The sequence below is a fragment of the Perna viridis genome, chromosome 4, assembly GCF_037379345.1.
Source record: "Perna viridis isolate PV_CMFRI_1.1 ecotype Kerala chromosome 4, ASM3737934v1, whole genome shotgun sequence".
NCBI lineage: Eukaryota > Metazoa > Mollusca > Bivalvia > Mytilida > Mytilidae > Perna > Perna viridis.
The window spans coordinates 22,212,195-22,236,190 of record NC_142448.1 but is presented as its reverse complement, the minus strand read 5'-3'; the positions used below and the strand labels follow the sequence as shown (position 1 = coordinate 22,236,190).

Sequence of the window (23,996 nt, the reverse complement as noted above, 5' to 3'; positions counted from 1 at the left end):
TAGCGTGAATCATGCTCCATACACTGGAATTATACATTTCTGTAAAATTCGATGAGTACTAAATTCGAGAATAGACGAATTAGAACGGAAAGACATTGACTCGACTCTCTCGTTATGTCTGATAAGCTCGGTTAACACAATTATATAATTGTGTTTACTACATATTTTCGTACCTTAAGATATTGTAAACAATTCATCAATTTTGTCCAATATGACATTATATGACATTGGAAAATGATGCAGATCGAGCAAAGTACAGCAAAAAAACATTTGCAACACCTACGCAGTCTAAACATATTTGAGATTACTGGTCCGTTTCAACATATTTTCTGTAGAAATATTATTATGTTTATTCTCATTTTGAACAAATTATTTTCTCCTAGAATTTTCATAATAATTTTGTATTTTTCAATATGTAAGCTACAATGGAAAAATTTAGAAAAAAAAAACTTTCGAATCGTATTAAATACTTTTTGCTTGTTTAAAAATGACATTATATTGTTTGGTATGAAAGGCTGAATCCAGCACAAGCAATTTGTCAGAAAATACAGTCTTTGACATTATATAAAACAAGTATTTTTAGCATATAAAAGGAGAATGTTCAGAAAATATCAAAATCAGCCCTAAAAAATAAAATGTTTAAAATAAATTTGAAGATTGCATAATACACTAGTTGAATATGTGACTTTGTTAAAAACAAAGTTTTAATGCCGTTAAAACATGTGTTGCACAAACATTTACGTTGAAAATAAAACAAAATTAGAAAATTTAACCGAATTGTGTTAAAATACCTTATTTCACGAGATATTTTTATGTATGAAACATAGAGCGCATTTGTCGAACTCGGATATTTATACAGAAAAAGCCTTCTGTACCATCACAATTCCTGACAAGAATTTGTTGTTTATAGCCTGCGCTATGCATTTTTGGATTGAAAAAACTACCCCTTATCCTTTCATTTTTGTGAAAATTCTTTGAAAATTGTGTAGAAGAATAGTTGTGTGCCCTCCTTGTGACTAAATTATGACACAACAGCTTGTATTTTCTGTATTTTAGTATTTGGATACTATTCTAGCTTTAAAATAGGCATATAGAAAATTTCAAATCATAGGTTGAAACTTCGAGAAAACAGTAGGCCTGAAACTAGTGTTAGTGAATTTACAACTTTGTCTTATCCGACAGAGCAAACCTATGTCCATTTAGTTGTACGTATTAATGTGTAGCTATTTGACACGAAAAACACTGACTTATGCTATGCACACATGTATCTTTTATTTTATCATCAATTGGTGCTATAGAAAATTTGTTTATGATGTTCATGACAACAACGCTGTGAATTCTTGCTTTTACCGATTACTAGTATTTCAAAAACAGAAACATACCCAATGGTATTGAAGTACTAAATGTAACCATAGTATAAAATATGTAGTAAATGCAACTGTGTTAAAAAAAGAACTACACCATGTATATTCCTTGAATAACAATGTGTTTCTTGTGTGTTTCCTTTATTGACAAATCAAGTATTTGAGTTAGTACTTACGTTATAAAATATTAAAAAGACATACATATATTAAAAGATTTGCAACAATAAAACTAAATCGACATACTATGGACTTCAACATGATAAAATAAAATATGCACAAATAGACATAAAATTTATCATATGATATATAGCAATCTGAGGTCTGTATGAAGCAAATAAGAATGGTCACAGTGTCAGGATCAGAATATACAAGCCACGATTGTGGTCATGCCTTGATCAGAATTAAAACAAACTAAAACTAACCCCACAATAAGTAAAACGATTACAGTATTACAGTGTTGGCCCACGAAATACGAGAAACATGAAAAAAAATCCTTTCATTAATGAATGCTTTCTTACTTTGTATGTATGATTTTAGTTACTTCGTGTTCTTTGTTGTGTATATCTGTTTTCCATGTCTGGTCTTTGTCCCTGGATTACATTCTTTTGATTACTGCTATACCATTGGTTCCCTTGATTATTTCTTTACAACAAATGGAAATATTTAGTATTCTATGATTATATGCCTTGAATATTGTATCAAACAATTGATCAAATCGTTGTAGTACTTCGGCAAATACTGAAATAAAGACAGTTGAAATTTGGAAGGATATGAGATTCATAGAGGAAGATAATAAATGTCTGATTGTAATTTATATGCAATTTTTGTCTAAAATAGTGAACATAAAACAACGGAGAATTTAGTTTATGATCAAAATGACTTGAAACGAACATATAAACGTTTCACTTTCAAAGTTAAGTCGGAAGACCAAAACATTGTTTCATAGTCATGATAAAAAAGGAGTCATCTGCAACCATTGAACTGACTCCTGCGTAGTAATTCAAAAACTCTTCACGAGTAATCATTCCGTCTTCGTTGTCAGGTGTATCATAATTCTCTATGAATTTCTGTATGTTTTCCTTATCCTCTTTTGTCAAAGTTCTTGAATGGCTTTTGGTATTTTTTAAGTACAGAGCTTAAAAGGAAATGATACTGTTTTATTTATCATATAAAACATACAGCATTAAGATTGAGCGATGCATTAGCGCATAGGACTTCATTATCAATAAATGATAACAGTAAAACAGTAATCGGGACGGAAAATTTTTCATAGAACACAAGGAAATCTATATTATTTCTTGTTGAGTACAAGTAAATATTGAAGTAATCTACAAAACAGTTCACATGAGCGAATCTCATGTGGTAAATTATAGAGACTAAAACAAAAACCGAAGGCAGAAGTGGTAATCTAGTTCGTAAATGGACGAAGTAATTTAAGTAAAAGTTCCGTGTGCAAATTTGGCACTTGAACAACAATAATATACCTGTCATCAAAGATACACGTCTTACCTTGTAAGTCATCTGTTTTTATTGCCCCATCTCCATTTACGTCAAGCGTTCTAAACACTTCATTAATAATTTTGACCCGTGCTGGTGACAGAGGTGGCCTTAAACGGAAGAGAAATTCAGCAAAGTCTATCTGTTGGTTTTCGTCAGCATCAAATGAAATAAATAAGACTTTCAAGTCACTTTCGGAAATTTCCATACCATAGTTCTCTAATCCCACCCTAAGTTCTTCGTAACAAATTCTTTTTGAGAAGTCGATGTCGATTTTACGGAATAAAACTGCTAGTTCCTTAATTCCACCGTGTCCTCTACTTAAGCATTGTGTCCTCATCTGGTCAAACAACTTCTTTGCTCTTTCTGAAATCTCTTTTCTCCAATGTTTGTACATTTTGCTGTTTTTCTATTTCATCTTAATCGAATATGCGACCAGGTATAGTCTGCTACTATTTTTATAAATATCTACATTATTAATACTATTCATAGGTTGCTGCATGTGTAACAAGACGAAGTCTTTGAATTTTTATTCATTTAATATTTATGTTTTAAACTTTGCTTCAAAATGTTTTGTTACCATAGCATTTTTACAAGAAATCGAAGGTACAGAATCGATAAAGTCCCAGATTCTGTCGAAATGATCTGATAACATTTTAGCACATTATTTTCTATTATTAGTTAGAATATCTGTGAAATGCAAATACAATTTATTTGAAATTTGATCCAGGAGAAGAAAAACAAATATTAAGCTTTGACAACAATATGTGTATCCAAATACCAAGCATTTGAGTTTAGGATGTACATATCATGTTTAACATTCATCCATTACAGTACTAGATTATAAAAAAATAAACAGAGAGACATTAAAACACATAGAACTGAAATTAACAAATAAAAATCCAACTACAACCTTGGAGAACGAACGGAATCGGTAAGACAACAACTCGACAAAAAATTGGTTAAAACTCAGCAAAAATGTTAGCAAACGGAGCGTCACAATCAACAACAACATTGGAAAATCGGAAAAATAATCAAATTACACTTTTCTAGAAACATCAGATTGAGATGCGCATCTATTGTCCGATAATTCGTAGAGTATCTTCACACTACAAATAAATTTGTCGAATTTATAACAGCAACTTCTATTGGTGCGTTATGGTTAAAACAAATCAGTCTGAAGTTATGTAATTATGTTCTTGTTGACCTTTTAGGATGTTCATAAAGTTTAAGTAATTCCCGTGCCGCATCAACTAGTCTTACTGGCAGGTGATAACACAAATCATAAATAATTGCAAAGAAGTTTCACATACCAACATTTCTGTTAATAAAGTGTATGAACGCCGTGAGTTTATTTATGCAGACATGTTTATGTTCGATTATGTTAATAAATACACCTGTTACATAGAATTGCACAAACTACAACCTAAAATTAACGAGATATTGATTGTTGTATCAGCTGAAAAGACCCAAAAGAACGGTGTTTTTGTTTGCAAAATTGTAACAAGTATAGTAATTACTTAGATGTAAATGTGGACAGCATGAATAGTAAGGATACATATACAGGAACTACACTATGTTGACAACAGTAATAATATGATAATTAAGTGGAAAGAGTGAATAACCAAAATATGACCACGAGTGCCGAAGAACGCCTAGAAAGTCTCCTTCCAACTTCACAACAGTACATAAGTAGCACCGATTTATCCACTACTGAGGTAGGGCTTCACAGGTTGTCAAACATTTTCACGCACCGTCGTCTTGATAAGAACATCCGAAGTCATGTTATAACGTTTCGCCTAAACACCCCCGACGGCAGTGTGAAAAACAGGCCTTGGCACTGAGCGTAAAATTTCGAATTTTTCCGTGGCACTGAAAATGATAAAGAGTGTACAAGTTTCGCGCACGAGTTGAATCTTTATGCGTTCTTGGCACAGATGATCATATTTTGATTATTCACGATAACCAATTGATTATTCTATTTATTATATAGATTTCTCCATTATTCATTGCTATTTTATCTACCCTTTTTATGAAATCTTGCAGTATTCCAAATTTAAAAATACGTAAAACACTGAGGCTTCATTCCTTGCATTGCATATGACATATGGTAGAACCTCTCGGTGATGGATTCGGCTTCCTTTTTCGGTTTTGGTTTTGAGTACTTGTATATAACTAATATTTTGGTTATGATCTCCTTACATATTTGAGTTTAATGCTGCTAATGAGAGGTTACTCCTTGAAACACGTATACAGCATATTGAAACTAACAATATATAAAACTAGCATTTTTGTATTTAAATTTTGTGAACAACGGGTTGATATTCGTTTTGTGACATTTTTTTCTTGTGGAAGAAAGCCCGAGATTTTTACACTGGGAACATCCGACAAAACGCTGCTATCTATATAATAAGTCCAATTAATCGTCATCCGATCAGACGATGATTGTTACCTACAGCTTATTTTTCTGATTCCATACCTTGAAAATTCACGATTTGTAGAATGTACACACAAAGCCTAAACAAAATGTTATATAATTATTAGTTATTTGTTTTTTTTTACTCTTTATATGACTATTCTTTTTATCGCATCAATAGCTCATCTCAACCACAAGATAATTGACTTGCCTGCTATGTACTAACGACACAGAAACACGTTAATGAACAATATTTCCTGATTGTGGACATGCACAAGTAATCTTCGGTGGCCCTGGGTTAAATAAGTTTTATAAAGCCTTTCCCCTTTCGTCAACTCAGGACTTGGACTTGGACTATGAGCAACTCAGCGGGTGTTTCTAGAAAAGCATATGACGCTTACCTTACTGGTGTACCTGGTCCATGCTCCCAGCTTTTAGTGGAAATAAAATCATTAATTTTTGTTAATGTATTATTTTGGTTATTTTGTGTTCTTTGTTGTGAGTGTCTGTTTTCCATGTCTGGTCTTTGTCCCGGGATTACATTCTTTTGACTTTCGCTAGAATATTGGTTCCCTTGATTACATTTTAATGCAAGATAAAAATACTGAAACATTTAACACAATACTAAATTCATTTAATATTACACCCACTTCTCTCTCCGTGGAATACCTCAACATACACCATATAGACAAAATGAGATATCCACTTAAAGAATGCTCGCAGTTACTGAAAGTCAAAAGTAGCTCGTTTACTTAAAGTTTCCTCTGCGTTATAGCTATTAGTAGTTGTTTCTGTCTCCGTCGTCTTTGATTGGAATTAATTCTTTTTTCTGATTTAATCGTGACTGAGTTCGATTTTACTTCACTATTGCTGCAGTGTAATACAAAGTATTTTTTTTTCAATCAGTAGCTAAGGTAAGATTTATTTCTGGAAATTGAAAAAATGGCATTTTACAGACACTGGATTAATTGTTTTGTACCCATTACGAGATAAAATTGGCAATGACAGATAAATTAAGTCGTCCACTTGCATTATTTTTAAATGTTTCATTTAATGGTATATATAAGCAAAACACCATATAAAACACAAATTAAATAAAAGAATAACATAGAAAATAATAATCAAACGAACAATACAAACTCCACAAAAACTAGAAGTACGAAACAGGAAAATCGGTGGGGCAATTCCCTGCTTTTTTAGAATTACTTGTCGAGTTCCTTGTATGATGTCGAATTCGGTTTTAAACGAAAGAGTAGTGACTGTTAACAAATCGGTTCTCATTGTGGGGATGAATGGTCACACCATAACGACCAACGAGTTCATGATGTCAATTGGAAATCATTCTTCGTTAAAATATGTATTGTTTAAATCAAAGATACAAATGATGCCTAAAATGTAAGGTTGTATCATATGTAAAATATACCATGGACCGTCTGAACCTGAATATAACAATAAAACATTTTCTCAAGTGATAATTGATGTATTTTCAAATTTGAACAAATGTAGCAATTTTTTTAAATGGCCAAATTAATTATCATTTTCCGAAAGATCAAAGAAGATTAAAGCTAAAAAAGTTTTATCTTTATCACACTCTACAGTTCCGACAAGTTAAAGATTTGTCATTCAGAGTACTTTGTCGAACTCCTCCCATTTCGATTCATCACAATTTCCTAAACTCTTTTCTGTATCTGGTGACGTCCTTCAAAAAATACTAGAATATGAATTTATTCTAATCGGCCAGTCGTATATAAAACAGGCCAAATACAAACAACATCCGCGGGAATCACAGTTCTGACTATCGTTGTGGCAGTCCGTAGCATGACCGCATCATCATGACGAAATACGAGTCGTCATCTACCGTAGCACTCACGCCAGCGTAATAATCTAAAAATTCTTCACGCGTAACGATTCCATCGGGGTCATCGGGTGAATCAATACTGTCCAAGAAGCTCCTGAGAGTTTCATCTAACGTCCATTCGCCTGATCGATATTTAGGATGATTTTTGGCGTTGTTAGTGTAGAAAACTGCAACGGAAAAGGAAATATTTGAAAATATAGCAAAAGCATTGGTTGTGAACTTCTACAATCTTCTACATAAGATAAAAACTGGAAGTTACGAACATTTAAAACATATATTCAATGAAGAAATCAACGTTCAAACTTAGAAGTAAAACTTTTTGTAATGGTACTATTCATGAGTTACACAATTATTATTATTAAGTACTATTTCATGAGAAACGCTTGGTTTATACAAACAGATAATTTCTTTTGAAAGATGACATAGTTCGGATATGGTGAACCGAAACAAATGCACCAGCGTATACCATAAATTCAAAATAGTAAATACTTTCAGAGATCACCAAACAAAAGGTCTTCAACAAGTGTATTGATATAAGGACGATAATCAGTTCAATAAATACAACAAGATGGTGTACCACTTCACAATAAAATATTCTTCTAATCTACATTGCATTCCAATTGGATTCAGTAATATTTATTATCACATCTTCACGTCATTACACAAGGCAACATATGAACAATGTATCTACACATTGTGTCAAAGATGAATGATTATAGCAAAGAAAAAAGATGCTTTATAATGCATCATTATATTCATCACATGCTGGGCAACAAATTGCTTTCTATTACAAATTAGTTTGCTCCGCTCTACACATATAAATACTTTCGTCTTTATTTTCAATTACCCGTAATGTTATTTATTTCATTCGCAACCAGCGCAGTTATACGTCCTAAAATCAATCATAGACCAATATAATTTATGAATCAATATAGTTAGTACAGCGCAATATGAGAAAAAAGCGTTAAGATAAGTACAATCATTATAACATAAACACATGTATTATTAACAGAAAATAGTGCAGCGTTTTTCTCTATTAATGATCTGCGTGTTTAAACAATCTGCAATAATCACTACTTTATTTCTTCAACTTGCTTTTGTTTGAAATGTTATAGTTACATTTAAAGAAGATTGGTTGTGACCAACAATGAAATACAGATTGAATAAGGAAAGACGACAGGTGAAATACATGAAAATAGTAAGAATACAAGTAGACAACAACTAACTCAGGTTCTCACGGAATGAAATGAGATAAACTGAAATAGTTTTTTTTTTAAATAAAAAGCCGTTTATAACAATCAGGTATTTTAAAACAACTTCTAATGTCTTCATACTGTTCAACGACTTTCTTTAACTGAGACACAAACCTTTTAGATCACCCATCTTAATAACACCATCCTTATTAACATCTATTGCCTCAAACGACTCATGGACTATCGACTCGCGGGTCTTTTTCAGAGGAGGACGAAGACGGCGGAAGAACTCTTCAAAGTCAATCGTATCGTTGTCGTCCTTATCAAAGAACTGGAATAGGGCTTCTAGATCCTCCTCTGATATATCTGTCATACCAAATGCTACAACACCTTGGTTAAATTCTCTCCTAGTCAATCTCTTAGAATAGTCTTTGTCCATGTGCCTGAACAGAACTGATAACAATTTTATCCCTCCACATCCTCTCTTTAAACACCCCTCTCTCATTCTCTCAATGAGTTCAACAGCTCTTCCGGCCATGTCTTTCCTATAGTTTGTATACATGTTCTATTTTAAGAAGCATTTGTGTTTATCAAGTAAAGATGTTCATTCTGCAGTAAATCTCTGTATTATCCTTCAGTATCAATCATATAAAGGAATCAATACACATTTTATATCATACTTTATTTAATGTGAATTGATTTTCAAGTAGTGCGAAAAGTGAACACAGGTATTGCAACAAAATTGATTAGACATTGGGAGTAAATTGCTAGTTTAATGGACAACGGTATACGTTGTATTTGACAAAAGCAAACGGAATAACGTTTATATTGATTGAACAGCATTTTAATAAAGTACTGACCTGCCGTCTCTTGTCAATAGAATATAGATCTGATCGGTTATAATTTGTCCAGTGTTACGCATTTATACAATATATAAATAGAACAGTCAATAACATCTGTCAAAGTCGTTACAAAATACAATAACACAAACCAAACCGGCATACACAAACAGCAGACAAAAGGTTAAATATTCAAATGTTCAAAATTGAAAAGGATCTTTTTTAAACTGCTATGTAAATATTAAAGTACTGATACATTTATGAAGACACTGCCTCAACTTAAAAACAAGAATCGAAGACTATCCTATTACATATGGTAGACAAAACAATAAAATACAAATTTCATATAAAACTGGAGACGATAAAGCAGATATAATAAGAACAAAACAGTACACAAGAACTACCGCACTTTAAAAAAAATGAAATAAGTAAAGAATAAAATTTTAGAAATAAATAAATAAATAATAAAAAAAGAAACGGGGGTACCATCAGAGAATCGGTTTAATGGTTCGGTAAATTGTCAATCCGGTAACAAAGATGTTGAATCTTCTTTAAAGCTGCATTAGCTGTCATTTTCGTAAATTTTTGTTTCTGTTGAAATATGCCTTAACTTTATTATTACCACTAAATTGTACTTTTCTGTACAATTTCATTAGATATCCACACATAAAATGCATTAAATACATGAAATAGGTGTCTATATATTTATTGTCTTGCAAGACAAAAAATCAACTTAGATAAGTTCGTATGCATGTGACTTCTGGTGACCTTAATCTGCGCATGTGCTGTAAGGGTCGCTTCTTTAATAACAAATCCGAAAGTGGTTATTCAACGGCAAGGAAGACCGACGGGCTCAAGCCGTAAAAGAAAAAAAATACAAGGATCCTTTTGAAATTTACGTATTGTGATATAATGCGGCTCAAATATGATCATTATTTATTTGAAAACTAATCAAGAAATAGATGAAATGAAATGAAAACAAAACACGTGCTTATCTGTGTATCCGTTATTGTTATTTTTTTTTTTATAAATATTAAAGTATTTTTAACCCTGGTGAATATCCTGTCTGCAATCTTCGGAAGTAATGGCGAACAATAATTAGATCAGACCTATCGATCTTCCCTGAATAGAAAAACAATATTCTGTAGGTATCATCGACATTAATTGCTTCAATTGCTTTACTACAAGCTTATTTCTTTGAATTAGAAAAAAAATCAGTACAATCAAAACTGAACAAATTGGCAGCTAATGCAGCTTTAAAATATGGTCTCCAGTAATACCACGATTCAATGTGGATCCTGAAAAAATCAAAATATCTTCTGGAAACCTTCAATTCAAGATTATTGTCAGAATACAATAGCATTAAAAAATATGATTTTTCAACCCTTTATACGTGTATTCCCCATACTCAGTTAAAATCCCGACTCATAAACATTATACATTGTTGTTACTCAAACAAAGGCGGTACACCTAGATACAGATATGTGGTAATTGGTAGAGATTTTTCATACTTTGTAAAAACGATTCCCAAATCATCTCCCAAATATACCGAAGATGTTTTCAAAATGCTGGTTTTTTTTATCGACAATATATTTGTCCAGTGTGTATGACGCATTTTTCAAGAAACGGTAGGCATTCCAATGGGAACAAATTGTACTCCTCTAATTACTGATCTATCCCTTCACTTTTATGAGGCTGACTTAATTGCTGATCTAATCCATAGAAAGGAACATCATTCAGCCAGATCCTTTGATCTCAGTTTGAGCTTTATAGATCAAGATCAAGTATTATTGTAAAACAATCCTTGAAATCAACACTACAAACGTTTTTGGTTGTCATCATGAACTCGAAGGTCGTTATGGTGTATTCATCTGCACCATGAGAACTGATTTGTTCAACATGTCATGGTTTTCTTTTTCTCTTTTGTCTACCCCGGACTTGACTGTTTATGAGCAGCTGGACGATTGCTTCTATAAAAGCAGAGGACACTTACCCTAGCTGTGCAACTGGTCCATGGTCCCAGTTTTTAGTGGAGTACGGGTTGCTTATTTACTTGTGTTGCTTTGTACGTATCATTTTGGTTATTTTACGTTATTTGTTGTGTATGTCTGTTTTCCATGTCTGGTCTTTGTCCCTTGAATATATTCTTTTGATTTAATCTAGAATCTTGGTTCTCTTGATTACTCTTGAATATATCACTTACGTTAAAAATTATTTGCTTTACTTAGAAAATTACGTGCACGACAATAACGGGTCAACTGTGAAATGTATACTTCTGCTACATCATAAAGTTCCCAAATGAAAAAATATTACGATTGTCATAGTTTCGAACGTGCTGTACCAAAGCAGGTGAAGGTTATCAGTTGTCTCTTTAATTTCAAGTTCAGACTAGTCGATTCTGGTATTTTTTGTCTGCAGTAACTCTTTGTACAAAACTCAAGACAAACACTTTAAACGTTTCCTAAGGGGAAAAGGGGTATTTGTATTAAATCTTATGCCAATACACATACTAGTAGTAGTACGAGTTTCGCATTGAAGACTAGCTATCCTCTGTTAAAATATATATGTATAGACATTCAAATACTTTTAAATTTAATTAAGTGAAGATTACGAATAATAAAAAATAGATATAGATAGCTTTACATTGCTTTACACACATCTGCAAAAGTGTGATTCATTATGGCAAAACATATTTCATTAACCAGTTGTAAACTAAATAAAAAAAGGTTGATGAGACACAGCCTTGTAATGAAGTAATATTGTATCAGCAAAGGTTGAACACACCAAAGTCTTAGAAGATTATTTGACTATTTGTTCTACTTAGAAATCACGTGCTTGACAGCCACGGTTCAACTGTGAAATGTTTATTCCATAGCTATGAGATTTTGGTTTATTGCCACGTAAAAGAAAGTGGAAGCCCCACAAAAACTTTGCTATGGGCTATGTCTCAACTAGTGGGGATGATGTGCAAGCATTCCTTCTGAAACTGCGTATTAGCCTTGAACTTTGTACAATTATAATGATAAGTGTGCAATTTTATATCTATATTTGCTTATTTTTTTTCCTTTAAAATATTATAATGATAAAACATAAACATGAAATTAAGTCCGCGTTTACAAGGTCAAAAGATTACTTCCAAATTTCTGACAAAGTGATTTCGAGCCATTTACACAGGTTAAAACTTTCTACATATATAGGGCGTCGCTGACACTCCGTTGGATTTCAATAAAAGCAACGTAACCTGTCTATGCCATAAAATAAGATTATTGCATGGGTTGGGGAATGTTCCCTGTAGCGATAAATATTGAACAAGCTTGTTTGAATTATTTCCCAATATTTCCCAATTTTCAAGTATCAGACCTTTATTAATAAGGCATGAACTTTGGTATTTTTTTTTGTCGATAGAGTTGAATTTGCATTAGCTCAAAATAGGGATTTACTGCATACTTACTTTTTTACTTCTCTTAGTGGACAAAACCAATATTGCAAATATTGGAGGCCAATTACTTGAAATGGATCATTTGAGTATTGGTTTACAAAAAGAGTCTTAAATTATTTTTATTGCTATTCCTTTCGATAAAATATCAAAGAAAAATGCTAGTTACTAATTGAAAGTTTATCGCAAAATCACATGTGAAAAAGAAACCCATATTTTGGCATTACAATAACTACCTCATAATTGCATTGAAGTAACAAATAGAAGTTAAGCTTTACAACACAGTAAGCCACAAAGATTTGGCACAATAACAGAGAGCAGAATATATGCAAGAGTAACATATAGTTCTTGGTAGAGATTCCTAATACTTTGTAAGAAACAATTCCAAATCATCTTCCAAATATACAGAAGAAGATGTTTACAAAATGCTGAAGTTTTTAATCGACAACATATTTGTCCAGTGTGGTGGACGCGTTTTTCAACAAACGGTCGGCATTCCAATGGGAACAAATTGTGAAAGAGATAAAAGATACTACAGACACTGGTCAGCCTCATATCTTGATCCACACCTAGAAATCGATGGTAAAGGAAAACTATTAACCAAACTTTACGACAAACGTCATGACATTTCATTCATAATTGTAAATTTTCCTTTCATCTGTGGCAACATCCCTTCAGCACCTGTGTATGGAGTGTTCATATCTCAACTCATACGTTATTCCAGAGCTTGCTGAGACTACGCAGACTTTTTATATTGCGCTAGAATTCTAACAAATAGGCTTGTGCAGCAGGGTTATGTTGCTGCAAGATTGAAGTCATCACTACAAAAGTTTTATGGTCGACATCATGAACTCGTGGATCGTTACGGTGTATCCATCTGCGCCATGAAAACTGATGGTAAATGGTCTAAATTTAAACATTGAATTGATATTGAAGATCACATAGCCATGATATCATGTTAAACCTTTGTCTTTGTATTTTCTCACTGTTGAGTAGCAAAACACCCTCTACAGTAGAATAGTATATAAACAATGCATTTCAGTATTAATGGTTATTAAAGTATTTAAATAAAAGACGCATTGAATCTTTTCAAAATTGATTAGATGTTTTATTGCGGGAAAAACTTACATGGAACTTTAGGAAAAATTGCCGAATCAAAACCTTTAAAATCTATTTTTACAACAATGAGCAACATAAGGAATAATTCTTTCAAAACAGATACCCACGTTATACGAGAATATTTTTGTTAATATTTTCTTTTACAAGTTGCAAAACTCGGCAAAAATACAGAATCCTTAGAAGTAAACTCAATAATCGACACTTTAAAAAATACAGTATAACTTTTCCTCAGTTCATAGATTTGTTGTCATAGTAACTTTTAAGCATCCTGTTGACTTTAAGAACCTTTTCTTGTTACCCAGCTTAAATTCAATTAGAGAAATAAGATTTTTTTCATATTCTGAGAAATTATAACTCGCTCCTTTAGGAATTACCATCCCATGTTTTCAGTCACTATTGATTTGTAAATCACAAAGACGCCAAAAAATACAACCCAATTTAAATTTTTGTCAAATGTTACAAATATACAATACAAACCCTTCAAATCATCAACATCTAGAACACCATCGTGGTTGATATCAAGTTTATCAAAAGCTTCATTGATAACATCAATCCTTTTATTGTTTAAAGGTAGTCTTAAAGCCTTCATGAATTCCAAAAAGTCAATTTTACCGTTTTTATCAGAATCCATAGAATCAAACAACGTTTTGAGATAACTGTCCGCCATGCGTAACCCAAATCTCTGTAATCCAATTTTTAGCTCTTCCATTACGATAGATCGCGAGCAATCGAGGTCCATAGTCCTGAAAACGACTCCAAGACCCCTGATACCACCTAGTCCTCGTCGTAAACATTGTTCCCTAAGAATCTGAATCAAAAGTGCAGCAGTATCCGACATTATAATTTAATAGCAAACACACGTAGATAAAGTTATCGGTTTGACTCTGTATATCTTTTTCGAGCGTGTAGTTTACAATATGAAATACTTCATAAATTCATCAGTTTATACTAAAGAGTATCAATCCTTTGCCCGATTAACCTCAAGAATTATATTGGTAATTTTTAAGAAGCATTAACAAATGAGTCAAAAATATGCTAATTCTAACTATCAAGTACTTGTTTCAAAAGAAACAAAATAATTGAAGAATAAAGTCTGTGTTTTCAGGATGAGAACGGTCTGACATAGCTTTGTAATTACCATAATGTATTCTACAATCTTACTGTAGTCATTTAAATGTCGAATTTACTTTTTTCAAACACCACCTGTTTTTTTTAACATTAAGGATTTCGCACGCAAGTTCTTGTGTTCTTAATTATAAAATGATTAACGACAAAATACAGCGTACTTATGTAAGAACGCAATGTCTCGATAAGTAAATAGAAGCAAACTTTCTATTACTAATGTAAGAACTCAATGTCCCTACATTTAAGTGGGTGTTAACTTTCTATTTGTTTTCTTACTAGTATTTGTACAGATGAGTGCAAACAACTAAATTTTCTCAAATAAATCAATTGAGTAACGTCAATTCAAATGTTCTTGTCAAGAAAATATGAAATTAAAAAAGGGTACGGCAACACATGCATATTGATGGAATCAATTCATTGCACAACACAATGTAATGAATGAGGCAGGTACACTGCCGTGTTTGGCATGTTTTGCTGTTTGAATCATCCAAATTGATTTGAATAAAAATCTAAAATTGAATGTGTCAGATTGGGGTACAATGAACTAAAACTACTTACATAAACCTCACTTAGAGCCGGACTTGAAAATGCAAATGCTACAGAAGGATGTGCAATTTGAGATTGAAGATAAAAGTGGACACCCTGGAGCAACTGGTTAATTACTTCATTTGAGTGAATAGTAAAAAGGCAAAATCAATGTCGTAGCGTTTGTCATCGTGTGATTTTATGTCAATTTCGAGATTAAGGTCACAATCACTGACAAATTTCAGTGTTTCTCAACTGTATGATTCCGAATATTGTCACCATAAACAGGAAAATGACAACGAAAAGCAACTAAAAGGAAAATTAACATATATGTCCCCGGACTGGTTACAGGTCTTTCAAGAAAATGGGTAAGGAATCTCTACATAATGTCACAATAATATGCAAATTAGAAATAAAAGGAGGATCAAGCTATGAATTTACTGTTGTACTTTTTTGTACTTTTTTTTATTCAGATCACTGTTTTGAGACGATGTGCTATTTTAAAATAAACCATAAAATTCAGAAAACTTAGTAAAGAAAAATCAAGAGAACGCAGAAAAGGTTATCAACAACTAAAAACAACCAACAAAACTGACACTAAGAAAAATTCCAAGTAGTTAGGTGCAGCTCTGCCTTAAAACCAGGCAGAAGCTTATAATTAGTGATTCATGCATTTCTTAATCCCAAATATTTTTTAATTGGAAATCCTTCAGTACACCTCATAAACACTGTATTGGAAATAAAATTGAAAATGAAAGTTGTCCACTACAGATATAGATAGTTTTTACATTTTGTTTCATTTTACCACAGAAAAGTACGGGAAAATTTCCAGCTAGAATTTTTACACTATAACCAGTCAAAAATATTTAAGAAATGACTTATATTTTTTCGGTCTATGTGGAAATAAACTCAATGACTTGGTGTACACTAAATAACACGCATAGCAAAAATATAACAGTCATTCAATATAATTTAATTCAAGTATCAAAATTAAAAATGTAAATCAGCAAAATAAGGTTGATGACGTCAGCGTCACATTTCAAAATTAGGTCAATGAGATGATGGACACATTTTCTTTTATTCAATCAGAACGCGCATTTCTTCTGAAATTAAATTATTTCACGATATATAGCAGATCCGAGGAAATGAACACTGTAAGCGATGTTTTTTAGGACGTACAAATGTATTTGAACAGATTCTCCGATTATCTTGAGGTATAAAAATCACATCTGCCTACTTTTTAAACAGGCCCATACTTAAATGTTTGGTTACTGGATCGATTAAAACTCAATCAATCAAACCCATATAACCATACAATCATTCCGTACTTTAGAATTGATCATGTTCAACAAAATGTAATACATGTTGGAATTTTAAGTGGGTAACATTCTTTTAATTGTCTATTCAAACTCAAAGCATTTTGTTAAGAGAAAACCGACACTAATAAGAGAAAGAACTAACTTGACAATTAATTAACTTTTAAATGATTCAGACCACTCTAGTCGTTCTTCGGTGTAATATCAATAAAGAAAGATACTCAGAAAATCATGATAAATACCTTACCATAATGACTGGTTTGGCCAAGCCTTACCTCTCAGATCATGAATGCTTAGTACTCCATCACTGTTAACATCAATATGATCAAACACGTCCATAACAACACTAACTCTCCTATCATTCATTGGCGACCTTAGAGCATTCATCAGTTCAGCAAAGTCTATCCACCCGTTATTGTCCTTATCAAGAGCGTTAAAAAGTGTCTTCAGATATCCTTCTGACATTTTGAGTCCATAGTTATCCAAGGCAACCTTTAATTCCGGATAAACAATGCCTTTGGAGAAATCTATATCCATCTTTCGGAACACCATACCGAGTTGTCGGATACCATTATATCCTTTCATCAGACACTGTTGACGTAAAGCTCCTATCAACATGTTCACAGTCTCTGTTTTGTTAGACATCTTAGTTCTGATAATACTTAAGAATTTAACGAATATCGACGATTTAGATTTTTCATACTTTATAACCCATGATGGAATATTATGATAGGTTATATCTCGTGGGGTTCCATATGAAGCTAGATGGCTTTTGTGTACATGACATGCTTCCTGTAGAAGGATTATCAATAGTCTGTTTAAACAACAAACACTCGTTTTGTTTCGTTTGATACAATAACTTATGTAAAAGAGCTCCTGACTGTAAATTATTCTGTTTGGTAATGGCACAAAATGAATGTTTGCGAAGCCAAATTATCTCTCTTCTCGGTTAATGGATCGGTTTTGTTTAAATCGGATGCATAATTAATGGCATGCAGTACATTGATATGTCGTTTTTTTTATTTTATTTTACCGTTATATGGTTCTATTTCCCGATAATTATAGCATCTTCTCCAAGCTGTTACCTGACAGAAAATTAAAGTTTGTCTACCTGTATATTTTATTGATACATTTCACTGTTATTTTTTGTCGTCAAATATATACATACATCTTTCATAAGTAGATGAGTTAAGTATAGCAAAAATGATTAAAAAAACCTTCGTAAAATCAATAAATAATACTTAGAGCTGTCATTCAATTAAATGTACTGTGTATTTTTACAAATATTACGACAAGATCAAGAAAATAGACACACATAACAAAGAGAGCATGGGATAACCAAGCTGTATAAGTAGTGCTACTGTGGTATTTTCTATATCCAACGATGAAGTAATACGTCTTGCAGACAACAAATTTGTTTGGGCTAAACGTATGCAGGTACAACAACATACTTGTCATGGGATCTTAAAAAAAATTGATGTAGTATTGGAAATCATTGATCTACTTAGAACACTCATATATTTCAAGATGAAAGACCTCACAGGCTGTTTATTTCGCTTTACCGTTTCCTGGCGTAGTCCTTCACATCATCCATACGAATTTCAAAGTTATAATTCTTACAGAGCAAAGTTCATGATGTTTAGGACCTTAACTGATGACTTTATGGAGAGATTCGTTTTCTCCGAAGATTAAATAATGTAATGACGGGACATTAAGGACTACATTTGAATGGAAAATTGTGGACAGGGCAGACAGGTGATGATTTAACCTTAAATCTTCAAACTGGAGGTGAAACAAATGGCTTATTGAATTTTAACTTCAAATAATAATGCAAGTTAAAGAGTAATCAAGAGAATCAAGATTCTAGAAGAAATCAACATAATGTAACCCAGGGACAAAGAGCAGACATGGAAAACAGACACACACAACAAAGAACACGAAATAATCAAAATAATGCATACAAAGTAACAAAAGTAAATGAGCAACTCGGACTCAACTAAAAACTGGAAGCCTGGATCAGTTGCACAGAGGACTTTGTTTTGTCTCTGATTTTGAACTTACATGGAAGAATTTTTGCGCGCACATAAAGAAAATATAAATTAGCTTTCCTCGGATTGAATACGCTCGTTCTGGAATCAACCGGTGGGAATCGCATAATGACGCAATTACAATATTGATTGTTCAGGTAATGTTTGGCTTATAAAACATGGAAACATTTTTTAGTAAGGAAAGCAAAACAAACATGAAAACATACGTTCATTGAAAAAAAGTTAAAAAATGAACATTCAATTTGTAAATTTTTTTTTATATTTACAAAACAGTTAATTTGTTTCAATGTTTACTACGACACAGCAATGCATTTAAATCACCCATATAGGGTTTACCTGTACAATATAATATAGTACGCGCAAAACAAAAATGACAGATGTGCAAATTAATAACAATAAATATCGAAATTCAAGCAAAGAGTACACAGGATGGAAGATATTCACACCAATGTACTGTGTGAAATTAAAGTTCAAAACGGCAAACAAGTTTTAATGTTTTTTTTCTCAGTTTTTCCGTTATTTTATTATAAGTTAAGAATACGAAAAAGCATAATACGCTCATTTGTCATACTTTGTCTGAATTTTCTTCTGAAATCTAGTCAAAGAACAAAACAATTTGTATTTTAATTCAGTTTCATCCGTAAAAAGGTTATTGATAAATTGCATTAAGCAATCTGTGACCAAAATCTTGATGAACAAATGAGGATTTGTTTTAATTGCCAGATTTAATATATTTTCAACAAGCAGTTGTATATTAACTGATTTGAATATCTGTTTCAGCACGTAAATGGAACTAACTAAGGATACAAGTCTCCTAAAACTCGCGTGACCTTGATTCGAACTTCGATATCGATAGTCCGTTTATAAACCTTTAAAAAGTCGCATATTAACGGATTTTAATTTCACTTCATAACATGCAGCTGAAAATTGGCATGCAGTTTGTCAAAATAATAATAATAAAATTGAAGTCAAGTCAGGGGTAGACAAAAGAGGAAAGGAAAACTATGACACGTTGAAAAAAATCGGTTCTCATGGTGCAGATGGATACACGGTAACGACCCACGATTTCATGGCAATGATGTCATTGTGTGTGTTCTCAAGCATTCAATCAGCTTTTCAGGTGGAAACAGAGACTTTCTATAAAAAAGTTGGATTTCCACCCTTTTTTGTTTGATAACAAATGTTTTTTTTCTTTATTGAATGTAATACCGAAATGGAATAACATGTACATGTAAAATGTATGACCATCAAACGCTTTACTCCCTGCATTCATTATTTGCCTTAAATTTTATATAAATCATTTTCAAAAAAGTAAACTTTGACCCCGTTTTAAACATTCGACATGTATCTTAAAAGCTAAGTTTTCCTATACACAGTATGCTCATTGTTAACTTTTAACAGAAAATGTTCGGTGATTTCTTGTTACTTTGCTGTTGTGCCCATCTACTTTGCAATAGTTTTGTTCAAAAATATACATACAGAAACTTAGTTTTGCGTTACATATGAGATAGTTTTTTTTATTTCAACATTTGAGCAATTTACAGTATATTTATTTTATCATACTTTTTCTGTATACATCCGAACATGGTTAACTGCCAACCAAAGCATTGCAAACGAGCAATTTCCAGTCAAATTATCAGAGGTATTGATATAGAATAATATTCAAGTTTGATCAAATAAAATAAAACATAAAAACAGTATATAGCTCGAACGGGATTGGTATCCTTATTGTAATATATGAGCAGTATACATGTAGTTGATTTACTTATTATTCAATATTTCTTACGGACAATATACTTCTAACCATAGTGCACAGCATGATATACATATTCATGGCCATAGTCTTTGCGTTTTGAAGATTAAAAATAATAGTTCACTTAAACTAAAGCTTAATGCTTTTTTCGAGCTCCAGTTTTGACGTTTTCAAACTTATACATTTTCTTTTTTTTTTTAAAGGTTTCTGATGAAAGAAAGGGTCTGGAGTGATCAAAATAACTTTATATTATAAACCTACTACATATACACGAAATGATCAAAATGAGTGGTTTTTTTTTATTTTTTATATATTTGTGTCAAAAAATGTTGATACTATCCAACATATTTACTATACATTTTCGTCAAATCTGATAACCAGCATTGGTAGTTTTGAAAGTTATACTCTTCTGTACAAAGAATTGTACTTATCAGTACAAGACTGAATTTATGATTTAATAAAATTTAATTCAGACACTAATATTGCAGTATAAGAAGATGTATTAGAGACTAACAGAATAATGAGAAAATAATGTTAAATGATTTTACAATAATATCATTTGTTGCCATGTAACAAAATGAACATCGACAACAAAAATGGCATTTTTGGGGGTTGTGAAATTTGAACTCGAGTAATAAAAAATTGCACCATTTTTCAATTTGACGACCAATCTAAATTAAATCAGAGGTTTTCTGTAATCGATTGATATAGCCGCATGTAATTTATGACGATTAAATTTTCCAAAATGTGGTCTTGGTCACCGGGCTACAACTACTTATAAAATTTCTTGGTTTTGGTATTCTCTATTATTTGTCGAACATTTGAAATAAATCTGCAGAAAATGAATAAAAACTTTTTTTCTAATTTCTATTGGCCACAAAATTTTTCTAAGAGCCCAGTGACTCCAAAATGTTTTTTAAATAACTGAAAACTTTGTCTTGCAAATTATGTGGAAAAAAAACATCTTTTTAAACTATCTCCCTCACACTGGGATAGATGCATTCATATACTTTTATGGGTTTGCCAAAAACAAACCATATCAGCTTGTAGATGAATAACGCAGTCATCAGAAGTGGCATTATGAGAATATTTTACTACAACTCACTCCTCAAATCCATTGGCAGTCAAGCATTGTTCTCACGTTATTCGTCTTGTGTTAATGTTATACATTTCCTATCTATATATTATAAGACTTTGTTTAATGTCATTTTTGTTATAAAAGATGGCAGCATTTATGTACAATATAAATATTCTAAAGACCTTTTCGCTAAATTCAGTGTTTAATTCTATATTATAAAAAAACCATCTAAAATGAGCAAATTTACTGCAAACTGTACTTTTTAGGATTGCGATTTAGCTTCCCTGTCTCAGTCGTCATCAAATAAAACCAATTCACAAACAGAATCTAAGAAAAGGGATATTTTTAGTTCTTTCAGAATTACGAATGAATGTTTTTTTACAGCTGGTATTTTATCATTATAATCACAAAAAACATTGGAACTGTTTTTACGAAATAAGCCGATGAAGACGCCAAAATGCCTTTTTTACATATCTGTCAAGCATGGTAGATGCGTTTGGCAACAGACGGTCGACATTCCTTCTCGCTGACCTATTACTTCACTCTTATTAGTCTGAATGCATGGCTGGTCTGATCCAAAAGAAGAAATATCGTTAAGCCAGATTTTTTTACCTCAGTATCTGCTATAAAGATGGCGTATTGTGTTTAAAAATCCTAGTTTTGGGGATTTTACATGTACGTTTTTTAAGTCCTCAGTAAATTGCATAGATTTAACAATTTTCAAGGGTGAAAGGTTTGAAGCAACCAACCTAATAGATAATAATAATAATAAAATCTTTATTTCAAGAGGGTTACGCAGTTAGTCTACAAGCTAATCTTCCGTGAGGCCCTCACATACACAAAACTATAACTACTAAAAAAGTATACAAACAAAAGCTGATTTGACAATATCAAAGCACTTAAAGATAATACAATATAGAACATTAAAAAAAACCAGAGAAAACAGCAACGATTTTCTCTTTTATGATACTCTATTCAAAAGTTTTCAGGTACTTCTTTATATATTTATTTTTATTATTATTATTTTGATACAAAATCCCACATAAAGGAAACTGAAAGTGTTCAAAACCAGCATAGAACAAGTGCAAATCCAAATGGAACAGGGTGACCAATATGCCTAATGCATAACCTCAACAATTTTGATTAATTAAAAAGCTACTCGACTGCAAAATATGCAGCTTGTTCTGCCAACTTGCAAAAAAAATAATAAATAAATAAGAATAAATATATGAATAATTATTAACATTTGTAACAAAAAACTATCCATTACACACAATTTCGTATTTGTTACAATAACACTGGTCTTATATAATTAATTAATGACCCTGAATGCCCTCAACTATTTGAACAACACTAAAGCAGATTCTGGTCAAACCTTAATAACAATTAAAGAGTAAACAAGGGAACCAAAGTTATAGCGGTAATCAAAAGAATGTAATCCAGGGACAAAGACCAGACATAGAAAACAGACATACACAACAAAGAATATAAAGTAACTAAAATAATACATACAAAGTAACAAAAGTAAATGAGCAACTCCACTAAAAACTGGGAGCATGGACCAGGTGCACCGGTAGGGTAAGCGTCCTCTGCTTTTCTAGAAACACCCGCCGAGTTGCTCATAAAAAGTCAAGTCCTGTGTAGACAAACGAGGAAAGGAAAACTATGGTCCGTTGAATAAATCATAAATCAGTTTTCATGGTGCAGATGGATACACCATAACGGTCCACGAGTTCATGATGACGACCATGAAACTTCTATAGTAATGACTTCAATCTTGTAGCAACATAACACTGTTCCAGAAGCCTATTTTTTAGAGTTCTAGCGCGATACAAAAAGTCTGCGTAGTTTCGGCAAGCTCTGGCATAACGTATGAGCTGTGATATGAACACTCCATACGCAGGTGCCGAAGGGGTGTTTCCACAGATGAAAGGAAAATTGACAATTTTGAATGAAAAGTCATCACGTTTGTCGTAAAGTTTGGTCAATAGTTTTCCTTTACCATCGATTTCTAAGTGTAGGTCAAGATATGAGGCTGACTTTACAGTGTCTGTAGTATCCTCTATCTCAAATTCTTTGGGTATATGCGATGTATCAAATCCCAGAAATTAGGATTGTTTAAAGATAATACGTCATCTATATAGCGGAAACTGAGATTAAAGGATCTAGCTAAACGATATTCTTTCTTTCGGATCAGATCAGCTATAAAGTCAGCCTCATAAGAGTTAGTTTAAACATATTTATTGCTAAAATTTACAGGCAATAGGATCGGACATAAGTTATACCAACTTACAAAGGTCCTTTCCTCATAATCAATTACAAATATTTTGTGAACATACGTCAGCAATAAAACATAATATACAATGTAAACAACTAATTGTGACAAAACTGAATCAAGAACAGTATATATGTTATCATATTTGATGAAC

The 23,996-nt window shown here is 32.1% G+C and overlaps 3 protein-coding genes and 2 long non-coding RNA genes across 6 annotated transcripts; 2 read left to right on the top strand and 3 right to left on the bottom strand.

Annotated features, from left to right (window-relative positions):
* Positions 1-1,501: 1,501 nt before the first annotated feature.
* Positions 1,502-3,498, bottom strand: LOC148619335 (calcyphosin-like protein). The gene is made up of 2 exons (XM_088576925.1): positions 2,874-3,498; positions 1,502-2,499 (listed from the first exon to the last, which is right to left on the bottom strand). The coding sequence occupies exons 1-2, from the start codon at positions 3,256-3,258 to the stop codon at positions 2,279-2,281; spliced, it is 606 nt and encodes a 201-aa protein (XP_088433051.1). The 5' UTR covers positions 3,259-3,498; the 3' UTR covers positions 1,502-2,278.
* Positions 3,499-4,304: 806 nt separating this feature from the next.
* On the top strand, positions 4,305-5,738 carry LOC148619334 (uncharacterized). Of its 2 annotated transcripts, none has more exons than XR_015921307.1 (2): positions 4,305-4,409; positions 5,459-5,738. It is a non-coding gene; the product is annotated as an uncharacterized LOC148619334 (long non-coding RNA). The 2 variants fall into 2 exon arrangements; XR_015921306.1 differs by having other exon boundaries at positions 4,305-4,449.
* A 562-nt stretch (positions 5,739-6,300) lies between these two features.
* Positions 6,301-9,885, bottom strand: LOC148619333 (calcyphosin-like protein). The gene is made up of 3 exons (XM_088579095.1): positions 9,189-9,885; positions 8,503-8,873; positions 6,301-7,302 (listed from the first exon to the last, which is right to left on the bottom strand). The coding sequence occupies exons 1-3, from the start codon at positions 9,248-9,250 to the stop codon at positions 7,073-7,075; spliced, it is 663 nt and encodes a 220-aa protein (XP_088435221.1). The 5' UTR covers positions 9,251-9,885; the 3' UTR covers positions 6,301-7,072.
* LOC148619332 (crustacean calcium-binding protein 23-like) lies at positions 7,169-17,721 on the bottom strand. Its single transcript, XM_088579097.1, has 2 exons — positions 16,936-17,721; positions 7,169-7,302 (listed from the first exon to the last, which is right to left on the bottom strand). The coding sequence occupies exons 1-2, from the start codon at positions 17,331-17,333 to the stop codon at positions 7,290-7,292; spliced, it is 411 nt and encodes a 136-aa protein (XP_088435223.1). The 5' UTR covers positions 17,334-17,721; the 3' UTR covers positions 7,169-7,289.
* Positions 17,722-17,904: 183 nt separating this feature from the next.
* LOC148619331 (uncharacterized) lies at positions 17,905-20,431 on the top strand. Its single transcript, XR_015921573.1, has 2 exons — positions 17,905-18,443; positions 19,517-20,431. It is a non-coding gene; the product is annotated as an uncharacterized LOC148619331 (long non-coding RNA).
* Positions 20,432-23,996: the final 3,565 nt, after the last annotated feature.

What these genes read in the sequence shown, in the direction of transcription:
- LOC148619335 (XM_088576925.1), bottom strand. Translation starts at nt 3,258, where the DNA reads ATGTACAAACATTGGAGAAAAGAGATTTCAGAAAGAGCAAAGAAGTTG. An exon ending in AAAAACAGATGACTTACAAG is followed by an intron (nt 2,500 to 2,873) that starts GTAAGACGTGTA and finishes TTTCCTTTTAAG; the next exon opens with CTCTGTACTTAAAAAATACC.
- LOC148619332 (XM_088579097.1), bottom strand. Translation starts at nt 17,333, where the DNA reads ATGTCTAACAAAACAGAGACTGTGAACATGTTGATAGGAGCTTTACGT.
- LOC148619333 (XM_088579095.1), bottom strand. Translation starts at nt 9,250, where the DNA reads ATGCGTAACACTGGACAAATTATAACCGATCAGATCTATATTCTATTG. An exon ending in CTATTGACAAGAGACGGCAG is followed by an intron (nt 8,874 to 9,188) that starts GTCAGTACTTTA and finishes TACAAACTATAG; the next exon opens with GAAAGACATGGCCGGAAGAG. An exon ending in TAAGATGGGTGATCTAAAAG is followed by an intron (nt 7,303 to 8,502) that starts GTTTGTGTCTCA and finishes TTTCCGTTGCAG; the next exon opens with TTTTCTACACTAACAACGCC.